This window comes from Heliconius melpomene, chromosome 18 (assembly GCF_056956725.1).
Source record: "Heliconius melpomene rosina isolate 202511_hmr_F chromosome 18, ASM5695672v1, whole genome shotgun sequence".
Taxonomy (NCBI): Eukaryota; Metazoa; Arthropoda; class Insecta; order Lepidoptera; family Nymphalidae; genus Heliconius; species Heliconius melpomene.
In genome coordinates, this window is record NC_140406.1 from 6,088,946 (window position 1) to 6,102,361 (window position 13,416).

At 31.2% G+C, this 13,416-nt stretch overlaps 4 protein-coding genes across 4 annotated transcripts in view; 3 read left to right on the plus strand and 1 right to left on the minus strand.

The window, feature by feature from the left end:
* Positions 1–924: 924 nt before the first annotated feature.
* Positions 925–3,243, minus strand: LOC146529378 (CAAX prenyl protease 1 homolog). Its single transcript, XM_085201568.1, has 2 exons — positions 3,007–3,243; positions 925–2,721 (listed from the first exon to the last, which is right to left on the minus strand). Exons 1-2 carry the CDS (start codon positions 3,109–3,111, stop codon positions 1,483–1,485), a joined length of 1,344 nt encoding a protein of 447 aa, XP_085057694.1. The 5' UTR covers positions 3,112–3,243; the 3' UTR covers positions 925–1,482.
* Positions 3,244–3,493: 250 nt separating this feature from the next.
* On the plus strand, positions 3,494–4,713 carry Pburs (bursicon subunit partner of burs). Its single transcript, XM_085201570.1, has 3 exons — positions 3,494–4,013; positions 4,176–4,300; positions 4,389–4,713. Exons 1-3 carry the CDS (start codon positions 3,893–3,895, stop codon positions 4,557–4,559), a joined length of 417 nt encoding a protein of 138 aa, XP_085057696.1. The 5' UTR covers positions 3,494–3,892; the 3' UTR covers positions 4,560–4,713.
* Positions 4,714–9,891: 5,178 nt separating this feature from the next.
* On the plus strand, positions 9,892–11,222 carry Burs (Cuticle-tanning hormone bursicon). Its single transcript, XM_085201569.1, has 4 exons — positions 9,892–10,028; positions 10,105–10,214; positions 10,507–10,632; positions 10,997–11,222. The coding sequence occupies exons 1-4, from the start codon at positions 9,929–9,931 to the stop codon at positions 11,129–11,131; spliced, it is 471 nt and encodes a 156-aa protein (XP_085057695.1). The 5' UTR covers positions 9,892–9,928; the 3' UTR covers positions 11,132–11,222.
* A 271-nt stretch (positions 11,223–11,493) lies between these two features.
* The window catches only part of Su(var)3-3 (lysine-specific histone demethylase Su(var)3-3), a 233,709-nt gene continuing 231,786 nt past the window's right edge, over positions 11,494–13,416 (plus strand). Inside the window, exons 1-4 of the mRNA XM_085201567.1 lie at positions 11,494–11,638; positions 11,712–11,935; positions 12,503–12,692; positions 13,054–13,207. Of these exons, the coding sequence (XP_085057693.1) occupies positions 11,615–11,638; positions 11,712–11,935; positions 12,503–12,692; positions 13,054–13,207 (592 nt within the window). The 5' untranslated portion in view covers positions 11,494–11,614. The remainder of the gene's footprint in view (positions 11,639–11,711; positions 11,936–12,502; positions 12,693–13,053; positions 13,208–13,416) is intronic.

The following is a 13,416-nucleotide window of genomic DNA, read 5'->3' on the forward strand; positions in this document are numbered from 1 at the left end:
TATTTTAATTTTACTCTGTAATAATCTACTTAATTGAGGTTTCAAATAGATTACTAAAACAATCAATACCTACGATTTTAACTAGGAATAACTAGGTATATATATTATTGAAATTATTTTAATTTACTTCGTTTGTACCTACTTTGCTTTTAGCTTATAAATATATTTGGTATCGGGATAATTCAGTTGTTTAAAAACATCCCCTATATACAGTTATGTTTACAGTTACGTAGTACATGTTATGGTCAAGTAACATACAACAATGTTTAAAAGAAGTAATAAAACAGAATGGTTACCCCACATGACATTAAAACTTGCGTAATAAAAATAAAACTACTTTAGAAATTATACAGTTCTGAAAGTGTCCGAATATTAAGATTTAGTAAAAATTTATCTACTTATTTTTTTTTAATATTTTAAAATATTCGAAAGCTGTTTTGAGTACCTACATAAAATTGACATTATTATTTACTGTACATACATATACTTATGTACTTGATTACCTTTTTTTGGTAGAAATAAAGTTATGAAGAAATAAAATTGAGGCTGTCATGGCATAGGGGCACAATTTCATCATTGAGTTGAGACAACATTCGGCGTTGAGTTCCGCCAATCAACGCGCAATGCCCGTTTATTGTAAGAAATAAAATAGAAATCGTAATGTTTGAATATTGAAGTTTCTTACTCTATACGCAGAGGGAACCTAGTGTTAACAAATTCCGTTTCTACGTACTCCAATTTTCAAGATATTACTAATCGAGTGGCGGAATTCAACGCCACGCCTTGTCTTCTTACAAAAGCGAGGAAATTAAAATAATTACTTACCCCGAAATTGAATCGAACCCAAAATACACAGTGTCAATTAATTTAATTAAATAGATTGTTTGTACAATAATGATTATGTGGTTTTATAAAACAAACAAATTGTGAGTCCCAAGAAGTATATTCATTATTATTACATATTCTATATATTCAATAGTATGAGGGTACAGAACTTACAAATCCTTTTTTGACTTTAAAAACAACAAATAAATTTAAGATATTATTTTAGAGAAAATCTCACTTATCTGGTAATATAGTAACTTTAGGTATACGTATTTGTAAATGCATTTAAATGTTGGTTTCAAAACATAATATATTCTTACTCTAGACACAATTATTTGTGATTTTTTTGCCATTTCTTTATTATTTTATATACATTTGTGCACTATCACACAGGGCTTAGACCATTTAAATGTTTAATAGTAGACAATAGAATTACATTTAATACACACATTTTAACTCTGTAAAAATAGCAATCTGAAATTTGAAAAAGATCATTAGCTAAATGCCCATTTAATATATAAAATCAACTCAAAATATAAAAAAAAACATAAATGCATTTCAGAGATTTTTTTTTTTATTTTTTTTGATTTAACACACTATAAAAATAGTTTAAATTTAATTGTACTACAAAAAATATGATACATATAGTAAATATATTTACTTAATTTTTTTAGTGTTTGTTTGTGATTTGATGTTTTCAATTCTATGTAACAAGGTAGGGTGAGAGTGGTACCATGCAGAGTATAATTTATCATATATGGGGTAGTCCAAATTATCTTTGCCTAATTTAATCAGTGCTGATCGCAGTTCTAAGGGATAGTCTAAGGAAACAGCAAAGTTGTCTGCTTCAAATTCAAATTTCCTAGATAATGCAGTTGAAAAATATGACAACAGAGAATTGTATGGTGCCAATATAAGTTGCATGACTACTATTAGGCCTATTATAATGGGCTCTTGGCCCGGTGGGAATCCTAATGAGGTGTAGAGCAAGGAATATCTGAATAGCAGGCCAAACGCAGTAAAAAGAAGGAGCAGATTTATTTCTGTGAGAACAATAGATTTATTAATGTGATTACAACTCCAGTGACCTAATTCATGAGCTAAAATACCTAAAATTTCATTATTCGTGCAACCAGTTGTCTCCTTTTTTTCTTCATCAAATTTCTCAATCAATGTGTCAAATAATACAATTCTTTTAGAACCAAATAAACCACTGAAATATGCATTACTGTGAGCTGATCTTTTTGAGCCTTCTACAATATAAACTTGTGACAATGGAAAATTTAGTCTAGATGCTAGGTTTTCTATACCTTTTCTAAGATCACCATCAGGCAAAGGAACAAATTTATCAAATAGTGGGGCAATCACGGAAGGGTAAAGAGTCAAAAGAATCAAAGAAACAACAGTACAGAATAGCCATAACCAAACCACAAACATATTACCACCTAACATGATAATATAAATAACTATAGATATAACAGGTATTGTAATAACTAACGCAAGAGCTAGTGACTTTATATGGTCTTTTATAAAGAATCCTACAGTTTGTTTATTGAATCCATGTTTTTCTTCAAGAACAAATACTTCATATATAGAAAATGGAAGATATACAACAAAATTAAACACTGTTACAAAAGTCATAAAGACACAACTAATTGTTATTTCTTGGTCTGGATTAATATTAAATAGAGCAGCTATATTTTCTGACTTTTGCCATGCAGAATATATCCAACCATTGTAAAGAATTATTGAACTTAGTACTATATTGTGAAATTCCTTTACTATTCTAAATTGTGACTTATCTAATCCATAAATTCTAGCTTTTTTAAATGACTCCTCATTTAGCATTTCCTTTAAGTCTTCTGGGATTGTATTATTGGTCTTATAGATCTTGCGCTGGAAATAATGACAAATAAATATAATAAATCAAATTATGAATATAATAAAATAAATTAAATTTATATTTACAACATCATTTTACTTTAGCTTATACTTAATGTTTTTTAAATAACCTTAAAATGTATATATGTATATTGAAAGATAAAATTTGGAATGTTTAACAATTAATGGTTTAAATTAAATGAAATAAGTTTTAACATTAAGTTAAAGAATAAGAAGAATGAAATAAATTAAAAGAATAAGATTGATACAAATAAACATGAAGGTAATAAATTGGCTTACCTGGCGCAGAGAAAGATACAACTCCCACAAATATTCGGCCCATGAGAATATTAAAACTACTATCAATAATATATTTCCATCCATGATATTTCTTAAACCTAGCATTGTTCAGATATTTCAAATGCTTTATGTGACTCTATCACATAAATTTACTCAATTCTATAGAAGATTTGCCACTCACGGGTGGCTTTTTTTTTGACATTAAATGACAATGACAATTCAAATAGCTATTGGTTGCTTCAAAATATACAATTGCACTATGCTAAAATCGATATTTTGATCACAGATTAGCAATAAAGCTGAAATTGTCTCAGGGTCAAAATATGGTACCGTATATTATAATCTTTTTCCTAAATTACCACTATTTATGACAATTTTATTATAATTAAATTTGAAATTAAATTACTTAATTTTATATTATATATTAATATTGATTATTTAAAGTTGTGTTTTTTCCTTTACACTTTCCACATGTATCAAGGTAACTTAGAGATAATCTTCTCCTTTTTAAGTGGAGAAATCTATTCAATATCACAAAATATAGTCACACACTTTACAATGAATGAATAATGACGTTCTGCGATGATGCGATGGTTTTTATTAAAGTATATAAAACTTAATTTTAAATTTATTTACTTCGACAATATTTTTTTCTTTAAAGTCTATTTAGACATTTTAATGTTAGTATAACTTAAGTTATGTCATTATAGTACAACATATTCTACTCAATCACAAATCTCCCGTTGATAAACATGACACGGCCATTATTATACTCTTGCAGGAGTTAAAGTAAAGCAACGTCAATTTTATATAAAAAGGCTGAAAAATACGAGAAAAGTCAGTTACATTTTATACGCAGTGTAGTAAAGAACTAACAAATTATAAAATGGCTCTTTCTTTCAAAAGTTTAACTCTTCTTGTCTTAGAAGTATTATTATTTGTGTCTATAAAATGTTACGCGGACGAAAATTGTGAGACAATTCCAACTGATATTCATGTTACCAAAGGTAAATAACATTTTTTTTGTAATATTATTTTATTCGAAAGAACTTAAGAACTATGAAAAAATATCAAAAATATTAAGTTGACTTTTAATTTTATGGAAACATATGTAACAAAATTTCTGTACAAACTGATAAAACTTAATTGATGTTTTAATTTATTTATAGAGGAATATGATGAAATGGGCACCTTAGTAAGATCATGTAGCGGCGAAGTTAGTGTCAACAAATGTGAAGGTATATGCAATAGTCAAGTTCAGCCTAGTGTCGTCACACCAACGGGCTTCTTAAAAGTATGACATTTATTCAAGTTTTTTTATTTAATTTTTAATAGAGAAAAGGACGGTAATAATTTTAATACTTAAATATTATTAATTATAGGAATGTTTTTGCTGTAAGGAAAATTATCTTAGAGAGCGGTTAGTGACCCTTACTCATTGCTACGATGCTGATGGATTAAGATTTGAAGATGAAGACCGCGCTATTATGGAAGTTCGTCTAAGAGAGCCTGCTGAGTGTAAATGCTACAAATGTGGAGATTACAGTCGTTAAAAAACAAAAAATTATCTTATGATCGGCAAATAAAAATGTAAATACTAAAAGATGAGCTTGCAAAACGTTTTTTTAACTAGTCAATAGTTTTGTAGATGACTGGACGATATGAAACAGAATTAAAAAGATTCTATCAATATATAAAAATTGAAAATGTTGTAGTTTTTATTCAAATACCTCACGTCCAATAATATTACCGACATATTACACTGTGTACTCCGTTCTCAATTAATATAATTGTAAAAAATATTAACTAAATATTACAAATATTCTCACGAATATTAATTAGTATGTTGCATCCTATATGTTATAAAACAAAGTCGCTTTTTGTGTCTGTCTGAACTTTCTAACTCTTCTTCTTCCAAGCCACCCAACGGATTTTGATGCGGTTTTCCCCATTAGGTCGAGTATTTCTCAGGGAAGGTTTATATATAGTTTATTATTTGTAAATTCTTATGTAATTTAACATAAATACGATAAATGTGTATAAAGTCCTACCCGTTGAGACACTTTCGCGCATGCGCTGCTTTAATGGTAAGTACTATATGAAAATAATGTACTGGAGTATTGTTCCTCTTAATAAGATCTACAAAAAAGTCCGCGACGGCATATTCGGCATATATCTTTTAAGAATAACGTGTAGTGATCATATTTCTGTCTAAAAATTGTAATTTCATATATTTTTTATTCTGAGGGATATTTTTCCATTATGGTATTAATCCTTATACTTTAAAGTACTTTATTAATTTTCTACGTTAAACGAAGATAAAATTTACTTTGTACACTATTTCGAAATTACGAATAGTTTTAGAAAAAACGCATTTAATTGTTGACACATCACGCCGTTCACACATCAGCTGTATCGAGTCAAGTTTCACTTATCCCTTACTCTCAGCATATAAATAAGTATATTAGTTACGTTGGCCATTTAATGTAGACCAAAACTGTCTTTTACTGTTTTTCATTTTAATAATTACTTTAGAAGTTGTTACAATATCAAAAAATCCTTGCTGCGAAACGCGCCCCGCGACATTTTGCTTATACAAGCGCGTCCGCCGCGCCCGCCTGCCTTACACGCATCGGTGGTTCAGTGGTAGAATGCTTCCCTGCCACGCGGGCGGCCCGGGTTCGATTCCCGGCCGATGCATTCTAATTAATTTTCCTCACAGGCAGCCACCCAAACGGAATCGCTGTTTTAACAGCATTCATCACAATCTCAAAAAAACCCGTCTGCCTCTATAGCAAAGAAGATTTAGATGCGTTTCACATATTGGATAATTTCAGTTGAATGTATTATTTCAGCGCGATATATTTGGTTTCATATTTTTTGTAGTAGTTATTAGTAGGTAGGTTTTTGTTTATAATTTCTTCCGTTTAAAAATAGTCATTTAACTATCTAAAATACTCATTTAAATATATTTTAATAAGTACTTGAAAAGATTAGTAGCACAGATTTAAAATTACGGTACCTACTAAAAAATCCTTGCTGTGTAAAACAATTGGGAAATCCTTATGGAAACTACGAAAATACGGGTTGCATTAGGGTTTAATTAATTTTCACATTATCTTAAGTGCTTTGCAAACATACATTATATGAATAATCCAGTAGTTAAAGCGGGCGAAGCCGCAAGAGGGTCGCTAGTTTACTATAAATAAAAGATTTATATGATTACTAGTGGACCCGAACGCGGCTACGCCCGCTTGAACTATACAAATATTTATTAAATATATTTATGAAATTATTTTCAGTTTTCAATAGAATTAGTAAGAAAATATAAGCCTAAATAATTAAAATAAGCTAAAAAAGAATAAGTGGAGATTTTTAATAATAAGTAGATATTAGAAAAAATATCTGAGTAATTGAAATGAACAAACAAAAGAAGTAAAAGTAACTAAAGGAAATTCTTAATATTAGAAAAAGTATGAAAGTAAAAAATAAAGCTCATTTTGGGTGACGTTTTCTTAAAAGAACAAACTTTGCAAATCATTGCTTAGCAAAGGTCGCATAGCGACAATTGTTATTAATATGGCAGAATAAATTGCATGTCAAATTAATAAGTATTTTAACATATTACTATATATCGACAACATTACAAAAATGAAAAAAATGTCCTATGTTCATCCCAGAACCCTCAAGTATCTCTATATGAGTATTTCATCACAATTAAATTAGCGGCTTGGCCCTGATTGCGTAAAAGATAGACAGACAGAGTTACTTTCGAATTTATAATATAGGTATGGATTCAAAAAACCTAGTATAATATTTTATAATTTCAAAACATACATTGGGAATAGTAACTTACAACGTAATGTAGTTATAGTCAGTAACGGCGTCAGAGCCAACGGCTAAAACCGCAACTGGGTCTAAAGCCCTATGACTTATACGGAGATATACATACTTAATTATATCCCAGGATGGTTCAAAAAGAGTGTCGATAGCTATTTTTTAATAACTTTCAATTTTAAAATTTTAAACATTACTACAAACCATAACCGCTTCCACCTATATAAAATATTTTGAGTCAAATATTTTATATATAGAGTGGAAGCGTCTGCGTTCCTTTTACGAGAGCATCATATAGGGAATTATATTTGAAACCCATACTTAAAAAAAATAATTAACATAGCTTCACGCTATATCCATAATCAGAGAGAACCGGAGTGCCAAACGCTACGGTCTCTACATACCTCTTTCGCCTCGTCCACTGTCATCAACCTCTTCATACTCGTACATGCCGGGGGGCATTATTACGTACGATGCAGTTACGAATAACGTAACTAATAACGTAAACACTACTACAAAAATAATGTAGTTTATGTCTGCGTGCGTTGTTCTTAATAAATGGCGTTTTATTTTACATTAATAATTTCATGAATTATTTTGCTTCAAAAAAAACACTTTTTCATTTTGGGCAAAATCTCTTTTGATATAATTGTATAGAGCTTTTAGAGAGTAGTTAAAATTGTGGTTTCTTTTAAAGTGGTGATGACAAAAACATCCTGTCTATACTACTGCTCACTCGCGGCTTCGCCTGCCCACAATAAAATTACTTTTACTATGCTGCATTTACCAAGAGATTGATTATAAAATTTATACATTCAGTCAATAACAACCAGTTTTCATACTTTTAGAGAAAGTGCAAGCACGACGTGGCTACTTGGGAGGATGTTATTGACAGCAAGGGCGCCCGCCAGGACTCGAACCCAATTCCTAACCAACCGTTGCTAAGCAACAAGAAATTTTGTTCCTTTAAGAAAAGGTCGCCCAAAATGAGTTTCTTCAACGTTTACATGCGATGGCTCAAACTTATGAGACACATAAAAATAATGTTTTACTAAAATGTTGTCCTTTAAAAAATCTATTAAAATATGATATAATTATGTTTATGTTAGATGTTGTAACGAATATATTGTAATCCTTTAAAAAAACGAATTAAAATTCGGCGATAGCATATATCTTCCCATAGCATTATTTATTTCTTTACTATCGTAGTTTTACTTTTTACTATAGTATAGATTGTGTTACTTTTAATTTTATTACTTTTAAATATTTATTTTACCTTGATAATATAGCTGGTTTTGCTTAGTTTTTTTAATTAATATTTTTCTTTGGTTTACTTATTATTTTTGTTTATTTGATATCAGTTAGATATTTTTAGGGTTCTGTACCTTTTAAGGTAAAAAAGAACTCTTATAAGATCTTGTTATCCGTCCGTCTATCTGTCTGTCAATACCACTATCTCAGGGACGCTTGGAGATATCGAGTTGAAGTTCAAATCATATATTCACATCTACGGCTCTAGGATTTCCAGAAAAAACGTATCTCTACCGTTCCGGCTTCCCTACCGTCTATAAGCCCCTACAAATTATATGTGATATTGTGAGTAAAAAACGTCCTAATAATAATATATCTTTAGTAACAAAATTTTGGCAAGACTCAGAATAGACGAACGAAGTCTCGTGGCCGTAGTTCTCATTTGCACGGCTATAAGAACTAGTATAACTAGGGAAAATACCAACCAGACAAAGTTCAGCGGTTACCTTATATATCTTTGCGTAGAGACGTCTCCTCCTGTGCGTTCTCTACCGCATTTATCAGGGGGAGTGTTCTGAGGAACTGTTTTACATATTACCTGCCGCCAAATTTTCTAACCGTACAGTACTTCACAAGCTTAAATATCATCCACACCACCTGGACATGTGGCACTCCATTACTGTGTGGTTTCGTAGGAACTTCCTTCCATGCGCCACGGAACTGTGAAATGGCCTACCCGTGGCAGTGTTTCCAGGTCGATATGACTTGGGTACTTCCAAAAAACGCGTCTACACCTTAAAGACCGGCAACGCTCTTGTAGCTCCTCTGGTGTTGCACGGGGACGTGGGCGGCGGTGATCACTTACCATCAGGTGACCCAAACGCTCGTTTGCCTTGTCCTTTTACATAAAAGAAAAGATCTGATCAAGATCGCAGGAGGCTGCTGGCCGCAGGTGGTGTGGAGATGACAGTTCAGTTCAGTTAAGTTGGTATTTTATGGCGCCTCGAGCGTGCGAGTTGAGCACTAATCACTTCGTCAATGTCACGTTGTATGGAGAACAAACAAAGGAGATTGTACGATAAAATGGAAAACACAAAAAAAATGTTTAACATTCCCAATGCTTACCCAGCTGTCCGTATGCGGGATTTAACGTGTGCTCTTAATTTATCTATTCACTTCTTGTAAGTGGCCCTAACCAATGTTGTACCTTGTTTAAAAGGAGGGAATGTTTAAGTTCTATTATAAAAAATATTGAATTTACGGTTAGTAGTTAAGTATTTCGGTAAAAACTAAATGTATTTAATCCATGGAAAGTTCATAGGTTTATTTCACTTATTAAGAAACTTAACACATTCGATCAACTATATATTGACTGTATATAGTTCATCGAAAATTAACACGTAGGTACTTATTCTATTCGTATTCCGTAGGGTATTGAAATTTTCAGGAAAAATTGTAAGATCACTAAATGGGCAAAGCCGGGGTAATAATGACAGCCACATGATATTTCTTTTAGGTTATCACATATAAAGTAACTCTGATGTAGCACTAGCTTAGTAAAAATATTATTATTAGATTAAGTAATATTTTAACTTAAATCTGACATTAAAGAAAAATCCATTATGGATATCGTGTTCACACTGCTTGAAATCTATGTATCCCATCGGGGGAACGTTTGCTAAAATGAATTCAATGTATTCCCTATTAAACATGTATTTTATAAATACACGATGATGAGGTCATTTAAGCCCTTTATAAGCACGATTGGCTCTGAAATTCTTCACTCGAGCTATAACTCCCATATTAAGAAAAAGTCTACTTTACTTACGTGATCATGTTTGGTTTTAGTGCAATTTATTTTTCTTTAGTCTTTTTGTCAGTTACTTTTTTGAGTGAAAAAAATGTTAATGGTCAGGAAGTACAATTACCTCCAGGTTCGATTGGATTAAATATTTATTTATTATACTCTTTTATGTGGAAAGTGTTAATTTAACAAAAATATTTTTATAGGCCAAGAGTGTCAAATGACTCCTGTTATTCATGTTCTACAACATCCTGGTTGTGTACCGAAACCGATTCCTTCATATGCTTGTATTGGGAAATGTAGTAGCTACGTACAGGTAATACAAATATTATATGAAATAATATGCCTTTTACCTAGTGTTAACACACTCCATTCCCCATTGAGACGGATCAATTCTCCATTTTCCGAAGAATTTTTAAGGCATTGCGTGTTGAGTGACGAAACTCAACGCTGCACTTGGCCCCTTTACCAAAGCGAGGAAATGAAAATATAAATAAGTGGAAATAGAACGCTCACTAGTCACACGCTTGTGGACCCTGCGCCAAGACAGCTTTGAGCAATTATTATTGCAGTTACTTTTTAATAGTTTTGATAACAATGTATTAAAGGTCTCTGGTAGCAAAATATGGCAGATGGAACGTTCTTGCAATTGCTGTCAGGAATCAGGGGAACGAGAAGCAACGGTAGTTTTATTCTGTCCAAAAGCTAAAAGTGAAGAGAAAAGATTCAGAAAGGTAATCATAGAAATTATTAAACCTTCATTTTATATTTTCAGCTTTACTCTGTATCTCGCATGTAACAAAGTAGTGTTCCGTAGTATAGTAATCTTCCGCCGAATTTTGGAGCTATTGCGTGTGGAGCGGCGAAACTCAACGCCGCGCTTTGCCTCGAAACCAAGCGAAAATATTAAATCGTTAATTTCCTTGAATATTTAATTTCCTCGGAATTGAATCCACAACGGGTCGTTCTCACAGTCGCACGCACTATACATATTTCTGCTCGTTGTCGGACATCGGAGGTGCCATTTAATAAGTTACTTTGTATTTTTAAATAAAATGTTTAACTTAAATATAAACTAATAATAAATAATATTTACAGGTGTCTACGAAAGCCCCATTAGAGTGCATGTGCCGTCCTTGTGGGTCCCTTGAAGAAAGTTCAATAATACCTCAAGAAATTGCTGGATACGCCGACGAAAGCCTTTTGCAGAGCCATTTTAGAAAAAGTCTATAAATAAAAAAAAACGAGACGATTATCAAACGAAAATGCAACAGCTTGTAATATAACATAGTGAATCTGTAAATATGTGGCTTATATATTAAAATAAAATATTGAACTATGAAAATTTTGTTTTAGTCTTTTATTATGTTTCATTAGAATTATAAAGTCAAAAATACTTTAAATAAAATTATTATTGTTACGTCTAAATTACCGTACATGATTTCCACATTTAAAGGTAAGAAGACAAACGTTTTCAGTACTGTAACGTACCGTATATTCAATCAATCCATAATTATTCAATCAAAATTTAAATCGATTTCTTTTTCGTATAGCAACACATAAATTGAATGTCAAAGTCATTCTATGTGATTGTTTTGATTTTGTATAAGAAATAAGAATATTTACTTTCCGCCGAATGCGGGGATAACTATATAAATAAGAATATCAACTATTTTAACGGTTTTTACAAGAATAAAGGAGTGAAATTTTTTAAAAATGAGTCGTCGCAAGCGTGCTAAGGTATTAAAATAAACATTTTAGTCTCATAGCATTTTGTTTGTTTTTATGTCGAGGTTATGTTTATTGATTTTAGGCCGAAAACCGCGAATTAGATGAAAAATTGAAACAAGATGATTCGGAATCAGATCAATCAGAAAAAAGTAAAATTACCCCTTCTAGTCCTACTTCTGTAGCTGGCCGCCGAGAATCTTCTTCAAGCCGTACAACTGATTCTAAAAAAGATGAAAAACCCATTATTATTGAGGAAACGAAAACTGAAGACATCGAGGAAATTAATTATAAAGAAATGCTTAACAGGTAAGAGAATTTAAATATCAAAATTAAATTACAATACTTAGATGTATTTTTTATAAAGTGAACACATATTGAGAAAGACCAAAACACTTACTTCAACCGCCTTCCTGCAACCCTGCCTTCTTCAGCTTAGTATTATGGTGAACAAACATAAAATTTATGGAGGCTAGTTCAAAATCAAATTAGTGATTATGAAAAGCAGTGTAAAACAAATCTGGAGTTCAAACATAATGATGATGAACATGTTTGTAAACAATGAGTTAACCAGTCATCTATATATATGGGTCTTCACTGTAATTTTTTTTATGTAAGCTATCTTGAGGTGTATCATATTCTGTAAAATTTTATTCAATTGCTATGTTTAAAAACAATAATTTTTAGTTTCATGCTGATCTGATTAAGCAGAGTAGGCAGGGGCAACCTAAAGGCCAAAAAAAAGAAAATAATTCATTCTCACAATGAGATGCAAACCAATAACAATCATATTCATAGTCATATAATGGCCCACTGTACCGAAACAACCACAATATTTTGAAAGAAAAATAAAAAAAAAATCGAAAAAAATTTCAGCTTGGAAGGAGCAGCATTTCAATCAAGACTACCATTTGACAAAATGTCATCTTTGGAAGCAGAATGTTTTTCAGATCTACAGGGGCCATCAAGCCACACATTTGTTCAAATAAGAAATCGTTTATTAAAATTGTGGTTTGAAGATCCTAAAAAACAATTGACACAAGAAAATGCTGCACAGAAAATAGAAGTAAGTAATAAATTATAGTTGGGAATGAATTGCTTCTAAAGTATCTATGGAGATAGGATTATTGCTTACATATAATCAGGCAAGAGAGAATGCTATTTATTGATGATGATTTATATCATGATGTGCTACTTATTTGATGATTATTGAATGATTTTAAAGTATTATTCCACACTGAGGATAAAAAGATATTTTAGAAATTGTATAAAAAAATTGTAGCTCCGTCCTCCACTGTAAATTCCGTAGAGTTTGGTGCTCCATTCTCTCTGACTACTCCGCCAGGGATAAAGTGTGAAGCAAAGCTAAGTATAGAAAAAATTATACATTTAAAAAAATGTATGTAAAAAAATTTTCTTTCCTTCAGCCTCCCTATAACGCCGATCCAGCCTTAGTGTTAAGAACTCACGCGTTTTTAGAAAGGCATGGATTTATCAACTATGGTATATATGAAAGGGTTACGCCCATACCATCTCCACCAAAAGGAAAACAAAGACCTAAAGTTATCATAATTGGTGCAGGTAATTTTTATTCTGTATTTCTTTTACTTTTTTATTGAAATAAATCTCTAAATTTAGCTTGATCTGTATCCATCCATCACCCAATCAATTAATGAATCAATGTAAAAAAAACTTGTAACACAATTCTGACTCAATTCTCACTCTCTAACTTAATTTGATACTTTAATGCATGTTCTTTATTTTAATCATGTCAATAAAATGTATACAAA